The sequence below is a fragment of the Pelophylax lessonae genome (assembly GCF_965119305.1).
Source record: "Pelophylax lessonae genome assembly, chromosome: 1".
In the NCBI taxonomy this organism is placed as follows: domain Eukaryota; kingdom Metazoa; phylum Chordata; class Amphibia; order Anura; family Ranidae; genus Pelophylax; species Pelophylax lessonae.
Genome location: NC_138768.1, coordinates 124,309,189 through 124,325,908, shown reverse-complemented (window position 1 = coordinate 124,325,908; position 16,720 = coordinate 124,309,189). Strand labels below are relative to the sequence as shown.

The following is a 16,720-nucleotide window of genomic DNA, read 5'->3' as shown; positions in this document are numbered from 1 at the left end:
CATTTAGATTAGGAACTTTTGAACCGCCAGCTGTGGAAAAACGCAAAAAGTGGCAACACCACGGCGTGACTTTTGCCATGTTTTGTGTTTTCCCACATTCGTGGTAAATGACTGCCAAGTGTACATGAAGTTTATTCAATTTTCTAATCATCAGTAATATCAAATCATAGTCATATTGTTTCACACTAGATTGCTGTAAAGATTTGGTAGAAATACACAAAGCACACAAAGATTCAAGTATAAACACACATAACTCTCTCGTATTTAGACAATATTTGCTTATCCATGAGTTCAGCCTGTATTCGTTTCTATAGTGTCATTTAATAATTAACATGTTATGGAAAGTTTCTCTGAAGTTTTTGTCCAGCTGCTTTACTGAGCAAATATCACTGTGCTCAGAAGGTAATGTTTATTTCTAATGATTTACTTAAAAACAATGTAAACTTACCAGAAGTTGGTACTGTCCCATAAAAAGTCTATTGTAAAGGTATTGCCACACAGGTGAAGATAGTAGGTCAATGGTGTAGCTATCAATCTCTATACAGATGAAATAAATAATTCCCTATTGTGTAAACTATACAAACAGCAAAGTAATAGGAATTAGTGCCGGTGTTCCGTGAGAATTACCTACCCGTGAGAAAAACTTACCCTCGTCACTTCCGGTTCACGGCAGTCTGTGTAACGCGAGCAGTTACATTAAAACAGCTGTGCTGCACCATGAGTCATCTCCGCTCCTGTCCCAGTCACTTCCCTGCTCTCGGCTACTAAATATAAAAGCGGCGGCGGCTGTATGAAAAGATAAATCACGGAGCCGCTTTTATATTTACTTGCCAAGATCAGGGAAGTGACCGGGACAGGAGCGGAGATGACTCATAGTGCAGCACAGCTATTTTATGTCACCGCCGCGTCGGTAGGTTTTTTTAACGGACACCGAGATCGTTTCAGACTAGTGCGCATGCGCACTAGTCTGATCCTCAGCTCTTCCATTAGGTATCCGGGGCTGTGAGCATGCGCACTGCTGCGCTGCTCAGCTGTTCCTGGCCGGAAGTGACGAGGGGTAGGTTTTTCTCACGGGGTAGGTAATTCTCACGTTACACCGGTTCACATTTATGCGATCACAGAGATCGGAGCGCACTACTCCTAAAATTACATGCGATCTCTGTGCGGTGCAAATTCAGTCACTGCTCCCAAAGTGACATCCATGCAGTTGCACAGCAGAGCACCCACACGGATGTGAAATTGGGAGAATTGGCTGTGTCCATGCAGCTGCTGCATTCCAACAGACATCAATGGGACTGCATGCAAGGGGATGCATGGAACACCTGTGCATCCCCGTGCTGGTAAACATGGCCCTCGCACAGGTACGTGCTGTAGTATGTATAAAACGGCAACAAAGCAATATGTAGATACATATAAGTGTGACCAGTAGCGCAAAAAGTGGTGGTAAACTCACACCCCCACAAGAATAAATAGTCCTTCTATTCAGCAGTTACACATGAGACCACTTTTAGAGACAATCATCAGTAAAAAGTCCATCATAACATCAGAATGTCCATCCATAAATAAGTGCATCCAAACATGTGAACTTGATGAGATGTAGATTTGATAAGTGGATATAGCGGGTCACCTCTTAACACCACCACCGTGACCTGATGCCGTCAATCAATCCACCTACTACACAGTATCACTGTTGGGAGCGATAGCAGACCCGGAAGAAGCACAAACCACATCGTGGAGCCTGGGTGCAGTATATCCTCCATGATGGTGTATATGCTCTTGTGAATATGTTTAAATGTGAGTGGCTTTTTTTAAGTGGATGCAATAAATAAAGTGTTTATACAGTATTGCATTCGTGGGGCTTTGTGCTTTGTTTCTCCCACATGTCACAGAGTACACAGATCCCCCCCCCCCCCCTTATCCTGACGAGCATTGGGATTATCCATGGTGGAAATTGCTGACATTTGGTGCATTTGCTTATCCACGAGAGTGGCTGAGCCATTAGTGTCGTGAGTGTGATCTACTCCCCCTTGTTTGCACGGTGGTAGTGTTAAGAGGTGACCCGCTACATCCACTTATCAAATCTACATCTCATCAAGTTCACATGTTTGGATGCACTTATTTATGGATGGACATTCTGATGGACTTTTTACTGATGATTGTCTCTTAAAGTGGTCTCATGTGTAACTGCTGAATAGAAGGACTATTTATTCTTGTGGTGCTGTGGTTTACCACCACTTTTTGCACTACTGGTCACACTTATATGTATCTACATATTGCTTTGTTGCTGTTTTATACATTTTATATTTTTAAGTAGCAGCATTAGGAATTGTTAGTCGGGTTGTCCTGAAGCGCTTGGGGTTGTTTACTTTTCTATTGGGGCAGGCCTTGTGAGCACTTCTTTTACATGCTGTAGTATGCCAACTTAAATGAGGCCTTAGGGCCTAAAAAATGTGTTGCGTGTATTTTAAGCATTTGAAAATGTTTTTTGAACTGCCTACAGCTTAGAAAGTTGGAATGTTGCCCTGTGTTGCCACTGTGAAGTTTAGGGGTTTTTTTTGGCACAAAGTACCATACGTTGTAAAGTTATGTGTGAAGGTGTGTATCACATTACCTAGTAGGTGGTTGCTGCTGTTCTCAAATCTGCAGTGTCTCCTCACAACCACCGGACACTCTCCTAAGCATCTTTCTTCTGTTGCTGTAAAGGTTACCAGCAGACGCTGTAACTGAGAAAAGTTGCGCAACACACCTTCCCTTTTCTGGCCTTTTTCCATGCGCAAAACACATATTACTACACTCCCACAATGCACTTATGTAAAAGGGTGGTGAAGATTTTGTCATTCAACTGATCCTTCTCCATTCACAGAACCCACATTGTGGGAATGTAGTAATGAATGTAAATGGAAAGGAGGGCAGAAGGGGGAGAGTGAGTGATGCAACTTTTCTCAGTAGCAGTGGCTGGTGTTAACCTTCACAGCAGCTGACAACTGCCGCTCAGGGCAGAAATTGGTGGCGGTGAGAAGGAATTGCAGGGAGAATTTTTAGCTAAAGCAGATTCCTGCAGGTAGAGGGATACAAACCACTGCATATAACTATAATGTAACTAATATGTATGGTGCTTCATCCCTAGAAATAAACATTAAGTTTTAGCTTTAAATGCTGTATTTTAATGCACCATAACGCTGCCACTTTCATGGGTACTGCGTCTATCAACTGCATTATCATGCTTGCATAAGATAGTGTTTGGGCTGTCCAGGGGCAGAAAAAAATGCGTATAAAACACAATTTGCTGTCAATGGAGACAGGCCTTTAGGCTTTACACTTGAAGATGAGCATTGTGTTGTTTTGTTAATGTATTGGGGGAGAGCAAGAAGAGGGGCTTTTGGGACGGGGGAGAAAAGATGCAAACCATAGTTAATAGGATAAAGTAGAGGCTGCTTCTGTCATACACATTTTAGTTACGATATACTGACCATGACTGAGTTTAATAAGTAATAAAAGTAAATGTCCTGCCAGACACTGCTGTTATTTAATCTCGCTCTTGCACTTCGGGTTCATCTTAGTGCACAGATCACAGAAGGTTGTTTCTGAGAACTGGGACCTCAAACACGCACATTTTTTTGGAACCCTCCCATTGGTTACACAGAAAAGTTGACTTGGCAGGGAGTGTGCGATTGTCTGTTTCAGGAGGAATGTGGAAAGCTCACAGATTTTAGCTGAACTGTCCTCATGATTTTCTTGTGAAAAGCAGATGTTGTTTTCAGTCAAAAGTAAAAGAGACTCTGTGGATTTTATCTGCAAGAAAACGCTGCAATACAGACAGTGATACTGTTCTAAGGATGTTCCAGAATCACATAATACATTATGGGGACTATGACACCCATCTGCATATCAGATAACCTCATTCCATTTTTCCTCATGATGCCCACAATAAAGATGCATCTCTGAAATGTAATGAGAGCCTGCTATAGCTTAATTCCCCTTTAGAAATTTCTAGCTGCTTGGCTTCATAGTTATCCAATGGTTTCAATACAGACATTCCAAGTTAGGAGTTGTGACTTTATTTAGACTCTGGTGTCAGCAACCAATATGTTCTACGGCCAGAGCCTCAGGTTTTTTTAAAAGTGGCTAGCAATGACAGCTTAATATATTTACTCCTTGGAGAAATTATGATAGGTTTTGATTAAAAGTGATATCAAAAGTTAATATAATACATTGGACAAGGATTATACCTGAATTTTAATCTTACATAATTTGCAAACAGAATTTCAAAAATTTGCTATTCCAGTACAGTTCCAGAAGAACCTACACTACATATACACAACTCCAGACGTACCAATGCATTTCCAAGCAAATACAATTCCCCTTTCAATCTCTCTCACCCACTCCACTTTCACCAACTAACAATTTATAAATACATTTAAAAAACCCTCTAATCTATTTTTTAATCAACTTGTCTGGCATCACATGACATTCTGTAGACCCTCTTAACAATGCAAACCGGTGATCCACTGCTGTAGTTTGTTCTGCCACAAACTGTTCTTTTTTATGCCCCTCATGGCAGAGCCATGAGGACTTTGTGGGGGGGGGGGGGGGCTCTTCTTTGATCAAATAGGAAGTGTCTACATCACCAAGAAGGGCCATGGACACTCAAAGAAGGATCCTCTCACTTTGCAGTAAAGAAGGAGGAGTCAGTTCCCAGTGTGTCACATGTTCATAGATTTCGGTAAAAAAACTGTTTTAACATTTCAAAAAACCCTCAATAGGGGTAAGGGCCAATTTGGCACGGTAACTTTTTGTCTACAAATTGTTTTAACATTTGTATTAACTAGTGGGTGGGGGTAAAGGTAACATTTATTGTGGAGGGGAAACCCTGGTGAGAGATCAGGATCAGCACATGCTTTTTATTACACTGCTAAGCTGTGTGGCTGCACAGTTATAATACAGCCACTGGTTTGTAGGAGAGATTTATGACAACACACAGCCCATGCTCTGCTTCTTTAGTAAAACCCACTCATGGTTGTACACGTAAGGTGGTGTGGGTGAGAGTAGGTGTGTTGGTGGTTCACTCAGATTGCATAATGTATGGTCACTTTTACTCACAGGGACTTCTGTACTCAATGGTCACTCTGGCGTGCTGCATGGTTTATCACTAGGGGAGACTTTAAGTGATTTCCAAGACAAATCACTTGAATTCATAGGTAATAAATACATTTTACTACATAAATAGGTGTCAGAAATATTATTATAACTTTATTGAGGTGGCTACAAATAAGCTTTAATTATACTAGAGCCACATACTCCATTATAACATAACAGACCGTACTGTTACACTAAGGTCCTCAAGTTCTTTTCCCAGCCATTCTCAACCAGGGTTCACCTAGAGACCATTGATGGCAAACTTTGGCACGCCAGATGCTTTGGAACTATATTTCCTATGATGCTCATGCACTCTGTAGTGTAGTTGAGCATCATGGGAAACGTAGTTCCAAAACATCTGGGGTGCCAAGGTTCGCCATCACTGATTTAGAGGTTGCCAGGGGTTCCTTGAGCTGTGGCACATTGACCTTTCCTTTGATGTGCTGGCAAAGTTCCAAGGTCAACACCTCTTTGCAAAGCTGATGACATGACATACAACAATCTTTTAAGCATTCTTTTTACTGACCACAAATATAAGGAGGCATCTCTCTAACTGACCATAATGTAAGGATTCCCTTCTCCTACACAGCCCTAATGAAAACTCCTAAAGAAAAAAATATATATATATTCACTATCTACCAAAGTTATGGGCATTCCACCTCCCACTGAGCACATATAACTTCTCAATCTTACTATTGTACTCTAAGCTGTAGATATAATTTGAAGCAGGGGTTCCCTTAGATCTGAAAATTATATCAAGGGTCTCTTAGGGATAAAAAGTTTTAGGAAGGCTGTTTTACTCTGTAATACTAATGTATGATTGTGAGTTCAACAAACACGTGTTATTTCAACATTGGCAGGAGAATTATTGCACAGAATATCCATTAGCATGAATGCTGTGAAAGAGTGATCTCCATATTAATAGATTTCCATAAATCAGAGGTAGGCAACTTTTGAGAGGTGGAGATCTACCTAACCAACATGAAAGAGAGCAAAGATCACAGGGGTTTGACGCTCTTTTTAAAAAAGAAAAAGAAATGAACTAGCCTAACTAAATAGTAAGGAAAACTTAGAAAAATATGATAAAACAAACATCTTTGTAAAAATATAAACATAAGCCCGTACACACAGGCCGAACATCCAGTGGTATTGGCCGGTTCAATAGAAATTGGCCAACATTTGGCCTGTGTGTAAGGCAGCTGGTCCGACAGAAGCTGGCTGAATTTCCAGCTTCTGTTGAAGGGGCATGACCGATTAAAGGTCTGCAGAGCAGAATGGAATGGCTGAGAGCGCTGGCTGGTGTGTTCTGGCTGGGGGGGGGGGGGGGGGTTAGGGTCGGAATCCCCCTGTCAGAACATAATAGCTCGGTGGGGGAGATCACTGTACTAACTTTGTTAGTACAGTGGCTCCTCAGTGTTTTTACGTTCAGCCCACTGGGTTGAGCAAAAACAAAATGCTAGTGTGTACTATGCTATGGCCTACCTTAAAAGTGGACAGTAATAGAGCAGTGGACAGTGTCAGTAGAGCAGTGGATGGTGTGTGGGCGGTGTCAGTAGGGCAATGGACGGTGTCAATAGGGCAGAGGACGGTGTGTGGATGGTGCCAGTAGGGCAGTGGATGGTGTCAGTAGGACAGTGGACGATTTCAGTCTCCCACTATCACATAGACTGCACACTGCACACTGCTCACTTCTAGGGCAGATGAAAAGCAGAAGGTACTCTTGTTGATGCCATAACCATACCATGCCATAACCATGACCATGGTTTGTATTTGATCCTCCACATTCAGCCTGAATAACAATAAGACATAGAGAATGCGTCTTCCATGTTCTCCTGACACTATTTGGGCCAGAAATGATCTTTGACTCCATCTGCACATTATGAGCGATGAGAGAGTTTTACAGTATCACAAAAAGCACTCATTTTTTTGTGTCAATACACAGTTAATAAATGTTTCTACTTGTACAGTAGTTGAATGAAGGTGCCCAAAATTGGTCACACAAACCAAAGTTTGGTGGCAAAGTTCACTTCTATTTTGGTGGAAATGTTTTCTGCAATCCAAAAAAATGGATTTGGTTTTCCTTTGTCCTTCTAGGTTTACATTTCTCAGACTTTCTCTTCTCTGTACATGCCTTCCAACCACATGGCGGTTGTTGTCGTGGATGGCGGTGTGGGTGAAGAAATGGCGGTGGCTCTATCTGCCACATGTGGTTCTAGGCCAGTTTTGCCACTACCGCAGCCGTGTTGGGAGCAGCTCATTAGAATCTCTCTATATATTATTACCAGCTGGATCCCTTACACATATCTCCTCCTCTGAGACAATACTAGACATTTTTATTGGCTGTTTCATATTGGGGAGATAACACTCCTGGGATCTCTGGCCACCATTGGTGCACACCTAGTTTGTATCCACCTCTTCTTTATATGCTATATTAAGGAGCCTTTGCACATTTCACACTGACAATCAGGGCTCTCACCGGGAAACCATTTTGTGCAGCATATGCAGATTTGATGTGTCTGGACTTTGGGAAAGATATACTTTAGAATTCTTTCGATACACCCGGACAACCCCATGAGCCTTAGTGGCTCAAAGACTGTCTACAGGGATATATATATTTTTCTTATACCCTCATCATAATATATATATACAGTATAATTTTTTTATATAGGTGCTTTAATTAGGCTTGATTAGGCTCTTTTGCCTATTTAAGACCTGGGGAACGATCTTTCTCAGTGTGTTCCTTCCGCCTCTTCCCCTTGTATATGCCCTCTTTGGATATCCCTCTCAGGTAAATATGCAATCTCCATGGAACTTTTTATTTTATTTTTACTTTTGTTGTTTTATTTTATTTTTATATTCTCCAGAGATCCAGACATTCATTGTTTATATTCTACATGTGTTTTTTTTTTATTTTTTAATTCTAGATACATGAGTTTTGGGACTAAATATCTAGAAGACCTTACTGCGATTAACAACTACTATCTGCTAAGCTGCACACAATACGACTATGTCTATGTTGTTGATTTTACTTGTGCGCCCTTTTCTCTTTTCCAAGTGAGTACTGGTGGTGGCTTCAGATTTATCTGGTTGTTTTATACCTCTCTATGCCCTTGTTTGATATATGATTAGTCATTCCTCATATATTGGGCTTCCATCCCTTGTTGTCTACTACTGCTGTTTGGGCACCTTGATGTCCCCTGCTGGTGCCAACTGATGTTTTATCTTCTATTCAATCGTTTTAAGTGATAATTATAGAATAATCAAAACTGTATATATAATCACTTATACATTTTGTTGTATGTTTTTTAACTCTGATGTATTTTAAATGTACTGTATTTTATAGAATGTACTATTTCTGTCTGCTTAAACCCCCTGAGGAAGACTCTACTAGTTGAAACGAGTAGGGGTCATCACTGGGCCACTCAGTCCATGTGGCAGATTTAGAATAACTTATGTTATGTCCTTTTTACTTATTCAATGTATGGTGTTTTACACTTCTCTTTGATGTTTTAAATTATGTTTTAAAAAAAAAAAGATTTGTATTTTTATATACCTGTATCTGTATCTGTATTTGTTTTTGTTGTGCCTTCCAACCAATCATCCTTGGTAGATAATCATAGTCTGGATGACTACATTTTATTGGGTTTCATATCAACTAATCTTTCTTTCTCCAAATACGAGAAAAAGTCTACCCATTAGGGTTGCATCGATATCTGTATTGCTATCAGTGCCGATATTAAACATTTGCATGAGCATCAGTACTTGTGCAAATGCTCTGATACCTGAAACCATTCCTTCAGGCTCGGTTCTTTCAGCTGTCAGCAGGATTCCCCCACTGACAGCTGAAATGTAAAAAAAAAAAAAAAAGTCGGCAATTATCGGTTGTTAAGGAGCGCAGCATACTTAACAACCTATGACTCATTTAGCTGTCAGTGGGATTCCCCTGTTGATAGCTGAAGTGTAAACGAAGTCCCAGCAATTGGAGCTGTCAAAAAAAAAAAAACAGCTGGGCAATTTTTATCAACAACACTGTTCAGCCACTGAAACAAAAAGAAAAAAAGATACATTGTCTCTTTTTGTATCTTTCAGTTTATTCATCTTTCAGTTTATTCATCTACAGATCATAGGGATAAACTTCGATCTACAGATGAAGTCAATTTAAAGAAACTTGTCAATGACAGAAAAGGGTTTTTGTTTGTTTTTTATTAAATGTTCCTCTGTTTAACCCATTTTTCGCCCTTAATTTACGCTAATCAGCCTCATTATTCGCCTCCATTTATTTATTATTTTCCTACTGATTTTTGTTCACTATTTTATAAACTATTAATAAATAAAACTTTTTTGTTTGCTAATATTTTTACATCTTTAACATATACAGTATTTATGCATTTCAAAGTGAAAAAAGCACAACATTTAAAAAAAAGTTAATTTATTTCATTTGTAAATAACTTTTCAATGCTTTGCACCATTACAAGTGTAAACAAAACAGTTGCGGTAGGGATCAGTAATTGGTAACGGCAAGTACTAAAAAAAAGTATTGGTTCATCCCTACTAAACATGCTTAAAAAAGACTAGCAATTCCTGCCTAGAACTTGTAGGTGAGTTCATATTCCACACAACCATTAGTGACAACTAAATGACACCAAAACTTTAGCTTCCAACTTGTGGCAAAAGAAAGGACAGGTGTAAAATTAAATATGCTGTTAATTCCTTTACTAGCAAGGTACACTAGTACCTCATTTGAGATGCACTAATATCTCTAACCACAACTGAGTAGTATAGGAAATACTCAACACCACCAGTCACAATGTGCAGCCAGGTAATGTCTCATATATTTTAGGTGCGCCGTTGCCTTCAGTCGACCCCAAGCTGGTATTTAGGTTTTTAGAAGAGCTACACTACCTCACAGTTTCTTACATCTTGGGGACTCCACTGGTGAGATATCTGTTCTTGTGTTTCTAGTTCTGAAAACTTGCTGTGATGATTATGAGGGGTCTTACAATTCCTGTAAACTTTATTATGTATGTTAGAGAAAATGTAACAGGATTAGCTTGACCATGCAGAAGTAGAAAAACCTAAAAGTCTTAAGTGGGCAGGAACAGAATCTGGAATTATGGCTGGGGGCTCTCATTGGAATATATAATAACATATTATAAGGCAAGGGCTGGCCCAGCCCACTATGCTCCATCTATAATTAAAACATCACTTCTGGGTATAGGGATCCTATGATAAGTGTTGGGGACAGAATATACATTTGAAGGAGAACGTTTTTAGCTTGACGGTTTCAAAGCATTTGAAAAAGGTTTATTTAATTAAAACAAGTTAGATATATAAGTGGAAAAATATTTATATAATTTACCTGTAGCATTCACAATCCTTTTGGCATGAATTGTTCCATGAGGTGTTCCCACATTCCATGTACCATCAGGTTGAGGTGTTAAAGCAGTCACTGGTGCTGGGAAATATAACTGGGCACCATATTTCCTGGCTCCAGCTGCAAGGGCCATAGTGAGGGAATAGGGGTCAATATGTCCATCTCCAGGGTTATAGAGGCCAGATAGGACCTACAGTATAAGACATTGGTGTATTTATACAGAAGCACTAAATAAACCAAAAAACAGTAGTAAAGAAAAGCTATGGGGTTGCAACTGCACTTGTTCAAACACAAGCATTTTTCTGTATTTACATAACAAAAAATCCTTATCATTTTTCAGTCATTAGTAGTTAGACTACTGTAGCCGAATAAGCCACTGGTGTTATTGTTCTTTAGAGGTGCCAGATAATATGGAAACAATGGGCATGTGATTGTTCAATTACCATATTGCAATCATTGCAAAAGAAACATTTACGCTTCTACAATTATTTTATGCCAATGGTCATCTCAGAAAGATTCTTTGCATGTCTGTGAAGTTTCCCAATTATTCGGGTTATTATAGTCAGTCACATTCAACTGGACTTATTCTGTAATGTTGATGATGTTTTGTAGCTTATCTAAGCTACGTCTTCAGTTCATTAGAACAAAAGAAGATTGGATAATAAAAGAGAAATTGTAAAATAAAGAGTACTGGATTAAGACTTAGAAAAAGTCATATGGATAAGCTTTCGAAATGTCTTTTAGATGATAGAATACATCCAATTGAATGTCACTAGATATTATTTGCATGAACAACTTTACTTGAATTAAAGGCCAATAAACTAAGACTTTCCAGTTTCTTATTAATGCGGGCAGCTGTACTGAATATACCTGAATATATACCCACCATTCAATTAGGGATAAGCAGCACCGAGCATGTTTAAAGGAACAATTTTGACGACATGAAATATAATTGTATTATATTATCAGTAATTTCCCAGATTGCAGTTGCTGCTACTTCTCCCACACATTGTAGGATTCCTGCCAGACTCAAAGTAAACTTTAAAATGACTCTGTACTTGTACTAGATAATCAATGTAACAGTAATCTGGTGCAGTCGATAAGGTCCTTGTTCTTACCTCCTCTACGCTCTTGTACTTGTCATCTGTGTGTACCTTTATTCTAAGCTAAGCATTTCCCACCTGTTATTTTCTGTTAAAATCTTTTTCTCGCTTTAAGGTAAGAAACCTATTAGAAGTTATCAAGAACTTAAATGGACAGTGGTGGACTGTATATAAGATATTTTACACCAGAATGTTCTTTTTATTTGTTGCACTTTTGACCAAGTTTTGCTAAATTTCAGAAAATTTAGAAATGTAACGTTCTCTGATTTTTTTTACCTTCACAAAAATACCAATTAAACCAGGTCTGGAGAAATCAGTAGCAAAGTTTTGTTACCTTATCCATATTAAGTAATGGAAATAGTTCTTCAACTTTTTCTGGCCCAATGAGATACTGCGGATTTGGATGCCATCGGCCACGGGTCATCTGATATTTTAATTCATCCACTCGTGTTGGAGTTGAGGCTATTCTGATACTTCCTGGCTGGTGAAACCCAACAGCCTGCATACGAAATTAGTTGAATAGTGAGTATCACTGCTGACAGGGGTAACATGTGGCTACAGAAGGGTTGTTCAACATTTTGAAGAGCACCACTTAAGTGATTTGGTAACCAGACCAGACCACAATGAAATTAAATGGTTCTTAATTTAAATTATTTTTTATTTGAATAGCATAATAAAGATTTTAAACAGCATTTAGGACCCTTTCCAAGTGAATCCAATTAGTAAAATGTGTGAATTCTGCATTAATATTGTGTGCACAAAAGTGATCATTTGACCCCTTAGTATTACAGCTCTTTTATTTCTCCTTAATAACAAAATGAGTGCACTAATGGGGTCCCTGAGGTTCCTAGAAAGGATGGTTGTGTGTGTGTGTTGTGTACAGGTATGGGCAAAGGCGATGTAAGTGTACTCAATAAGTGGCCTGGGTATATATTGATGATATATAAAGAAGTTTAACTGCACCCCTGGACATACCTGACCTGTCTCCTCTTCCAAATCCTCATAAAGCTTAATACTGTAATAATGGATCTTCTTTAGGTTAATCCCAGGGTGGAAATATGTAGTTAAACCAGCCTGTGAAAAGTAGAATTACAACGTTTAAGCACATTAACATCTGTAAAATAAATAAAAAAATGTTACAATGTCCTGTGTGTTGAGGCCCTGTAGAACCCTGGCTCAGTAGTACCCCCCCCCCCCACACACACACACACACTTAGCAGATCCCCAGCTCCTTAGTACCCCTTTTCAGCATTGGTTCCCTTGTTCAGCAGATCCCCAGCTTATTAGTATCCTCATTCAGCAGATCCCCTGCTCAGTAGTAACCCCTAGCTCTGCTCATCCACCACTCAGTGGTAACCCCCAGCTCTGCTGATCCTCTGGCTTACTGATCCTCCTCTCTCTCTCTCTCTCTGGTCCCTAGTCACCTCCAGCTATATTACTTTCATGCAGGGCACCACATGGGACAATGCCCTGTGTGTGTTGAGGCCATTTACAACCCTGGCTTAGTAGGACCCCTACTCAGCAGATCCCCAGCTCCTTAGTACCCCTGTTAAGCCAACCCTTTGTTTGTTACATATTGAGTCCTGACCAGACTTCCGGGGTGGAGCACCTCACTCCCCCACATCAGTACTTCATTATCAGTGTTCATCAGTAAGTAGTAATAGCAAGAGTCCCTTTATAGTGCAGTTTAAGCAGAGGAATCTGCAGCCAGCACACTTCTCCCATGTACGGAATGGGTATGCCCTATGGTTTTGAGAAGTGGGATTTATATTTAATTCTATGAATAATGTAGGACCCACTGAAAATTGGGTACTTTGACGCAGTGGTGGACTTAAGCAAGGTATGGCCATATGGTTTGACTAAATCCCCATATTTATTTATTAAAATCAGGTGTTTTAGGTAGCCTTGCAAGATTTGAAAGCAACCTTTTTTTGTGTATGTATGCATTATTCTTTATGGTTCAATTTGTCTATCGGTCTTTTTAGAGCACCAACAACCTTAGAAATGTATGTTTAAGGTGTGCCCTCCAACCCTTTGTTTGTTACCTGTTCAGCATTGGTACCCTTGTTCAGCATATCCCAAGCTTATACAGTGGGTACGGAAAGTATTCAGACCCCCTTAAATTTTTCACTCTTTGTTATATTGCAGCCATTTGCTAAAATCATTTAAGTTCATTCTTCTTCCACATGAATGTACACATAGCACCCCATACTGACAGAAAAACACAGAATTGTTGACATTGTTGCAGATTTATTAAAAAAGAAAAACTGAAATATCACATGGTCCTGAGTATTCAGACCCTTTGCTGTGACACTCATATATTTAACTCAGGTGCTTTCCATTTCTTCTGATCATCCTTGAGATGGTTCTACACCTTCATTTGAGTCCAGCTGTGTTTGATTATACTGATTGGACTTGATTAGGAAAGCCACACACCTGTCTATATAAGACCTTCCAGATCACAATGCATGTCAGAGCAAATGAGAATCATGAGGTCAAAGGAACTGCCTGAAGAGCTTAGAGACAGAATTGTGGCAAGGCACAGATCTGGCCAAGGTTACAAAAAGATTTCTGCTGCACTTAAGGTTCCTAAGAGCACAGTGGCCTCCATAATCCTCAAATGGAAGACGTTTGGGACGACCAGAACCCTTCCTAGAGCTGGCCGCCCGGCCAAACTGAGCTATCGGGGGAGAAGAGCCTTGGTGAGAGAGGTAAAGAAGAACCCAAAGATCACTGTGGCTGAGCTCCAGAGATGCAGTCAGGAGATGGGAGAAAGTTGTAGAAAGTCAACCATCACTGCAGCCCTCCACCAGTCGGGGCTTTATGGCAGAGTGGCCCAACGGAAGCCTCTCCTCAGTGTAAGACACATGAAAGCCCGCATGGAGTTTGCTAAAAAACACCTGAAGGACTCCAAGATGGTGAGAAATAAGATTCTCAGCGGTATGTGTGGAGAAAACCAGGCACTGCTCATCACCTGTCCAATACAGTCCCAACAGTGAAGCATGGTGGTGGCAGCATCATGCTGTGGGGGTGTTTTTCAGCTGCAGGGACAGGACAACTGGTTGCAATCGAGAGAAAGATGAATGCGGCCAAGTACAGGGATATCCTGGACAAAAACCTTCTCCAGAGTGCTCTGGACCTCAGACTGGGCCGAAGGTTTACCTTCCAACAAGACAATGACCCTAAGCACACAGCTAAAATAACGAAGGAGTGGCTTCACAACAACTCCGTGACTGTTCTTGAATGGCCCAGCCAGAGCCCTGACTTAAACCCAATTGAGCATCTCTGGAGAGACCTAAAAATGGCTGTCCACCAACGTTTACCATCCAACCTGACAGAACTGGAGAGGATCTGCAAGGAGGAATGGCAGAGGATCCCCAAATCCAGGTGTGAAAGACTTGTTGCATCTTTCCCAAAAAGACTCCTGGCTGTATTAGATCAAAAGGGGGCTTCTACTAAATACTGAGCAAAGGGTCTGAATACTTAGGACCATGTGATATTTCAGTTTTTCTTTTTTAATATATCTGCAACAATGTCAACAATTCTGTGTTTTTCTGTCAGTATGGGGTGCTATGTGTACATTCATGAGGAAGAAGAATGAACTTAAATGATTTTAGCAAATGGCTGCAATATAACAAAGAGTGAAAAATTTAAGGGGGTCTGAATACTTTCCGTACCCACTGTAAGTATCCTCATTCAGCAGATCCCCTGCTCAGCAGTAACCCCCCAGCTCTGCTGATCCCCCACTCAGCAGTAACCCCCAGCTTTGCTGATCCTCTGGCTTGCTGATCTTCCTCTCTTTCTCTGGTCCTCAGTCACCTCCCGCTATATTGCTTCCATGCTGTGCACCACATGGGACATTGCTAGTTTCTCTTGCTTTGGTTTGCCAGCTCTGCTAATCCTTCACCGCTCAGTCCTTCCACTATAGAATTCCCATGTTGCACACCATGTGTGACATCTGCTAGTTGCTCTGCTTCAGTATGGACCCCACTTACCTTCCTGCTGCTCCACACTGTACACCAGATGTGATGTCTGCACCAGACACTTCTATAAAATACACACATGAACCGGAAGTGAATGCTGATGACATCTTTCTGGTTCACTTGTTGATCTCCCAGTGCATTCTGGGATATCTCATACCTGCAATTCCTCCTCCAAAAAAAGCACAGCTAAAGCTGAATAAAAGCCTCCTAAAACCTGCAAGTGCTGTAATCGAGCTTTGTCATTGACTTCTGTGGAGGCTTTGAAGACGCTTTGAAGAACCAAAAAAAAGCGATATGGGTATACTTTTTTGAAGAAAAGCAAAGCACAGCAAAGCAAACACAGCATGTGAACAGGATTGTAAGTTAATCATTTTATTTAGTGACAGATGCTTTGATTGGCATTCAGAGTGCTTTAAAAAAGTGTGTCCAATGCCACATTTTGAAGTGTAAACAAGTGTAATAACTGAATATTGGAAATGCCAAACTAGTTTATCTCTTAAAAAAGTAAAATGGAACTTCAGCTTTTACAAAATGTAGCATTTCAAAAAATTGAAAAGCAGGTCTCGTTGCATTACCTACCCTATGATGCAGTCCCGATGACTTACTGCTCTGAGGTCTAAAATTAAAGCGGAGTTCCGGGCTAAAAAAAAATTTTAAGCTAAAAATACCCCCGGGACAGTTAGGGCTAGTGCATTTAAGCCACAATAGCCTCTGAACTGTCCCCTTGTCCAGCGCTGCCATCTCAGGTGTGGGCAGCTGAAGCCAGAGCGTGTCCTCTCGGTGACGTCGGAGTCTCAGAATGCCCTGCTCGTCACTTCCGGTGCAGGCGCGTCATCCCTGAACAGCTTCTGCGCATGCCTAGAAGCTGTCCAGCAGGGAATGATGCGCCTGAACCGGAAGTGACGAGTGACTCCGGTGCAGGCGTATTGACTCCTGGGATCGATGACACTCATCTCCCAGGAGTCAATACAAGGAGGAAGTGACCTCGTGGGCCGTGGCCGCAGAGGGAGGAAGAGGAAGGAAGGTAAGTATATTTTCAGTAAAAACAAGGTAAATGAAACAAAAAAAATGTTTAATTATCCAATTCTTTTTCAGGTTCATCTAAGCTAACAGACGTGCAAAGA

The 16,720-nt window shown here is 40.5% G+C and overlaps 1 protein-coding gene across 2 annotated transcripts in view; it reads right to left on the bottom strand.

Moving 5' to 3' along the window:
- The window catches only part of DMGDH (dimethylglycine dehydrogenase), a 90,408-nt gene that overhangs the window by 44,281 nt on the left and 29,407 nt on the right, over positions 1 to 16,720 (bottom strand). For both annotated transcript variants that reach the window (XM_082243711.1, XM_082243710.1), the window contains exons 3-5: positions 12,589 to 12,687; positions 11,948 to 12,112; positions 10,496 to 10,700 (exon numbers count right to left, since the gene is read on the bottom strand). In XM_082243711.1, coding sequence (XP_082099837.1) covers positions 10,496 to 10,700; positions 11,948 to 12,112; positions 12,589 to 12,687 — 469 coding nt within the window. The remainder of the gene's footprint in view (positions 1 to 10,495; positions 10,701 to 11,947; positions 12,113 to 12,588; positions 12,688 to 16,720) is intronic.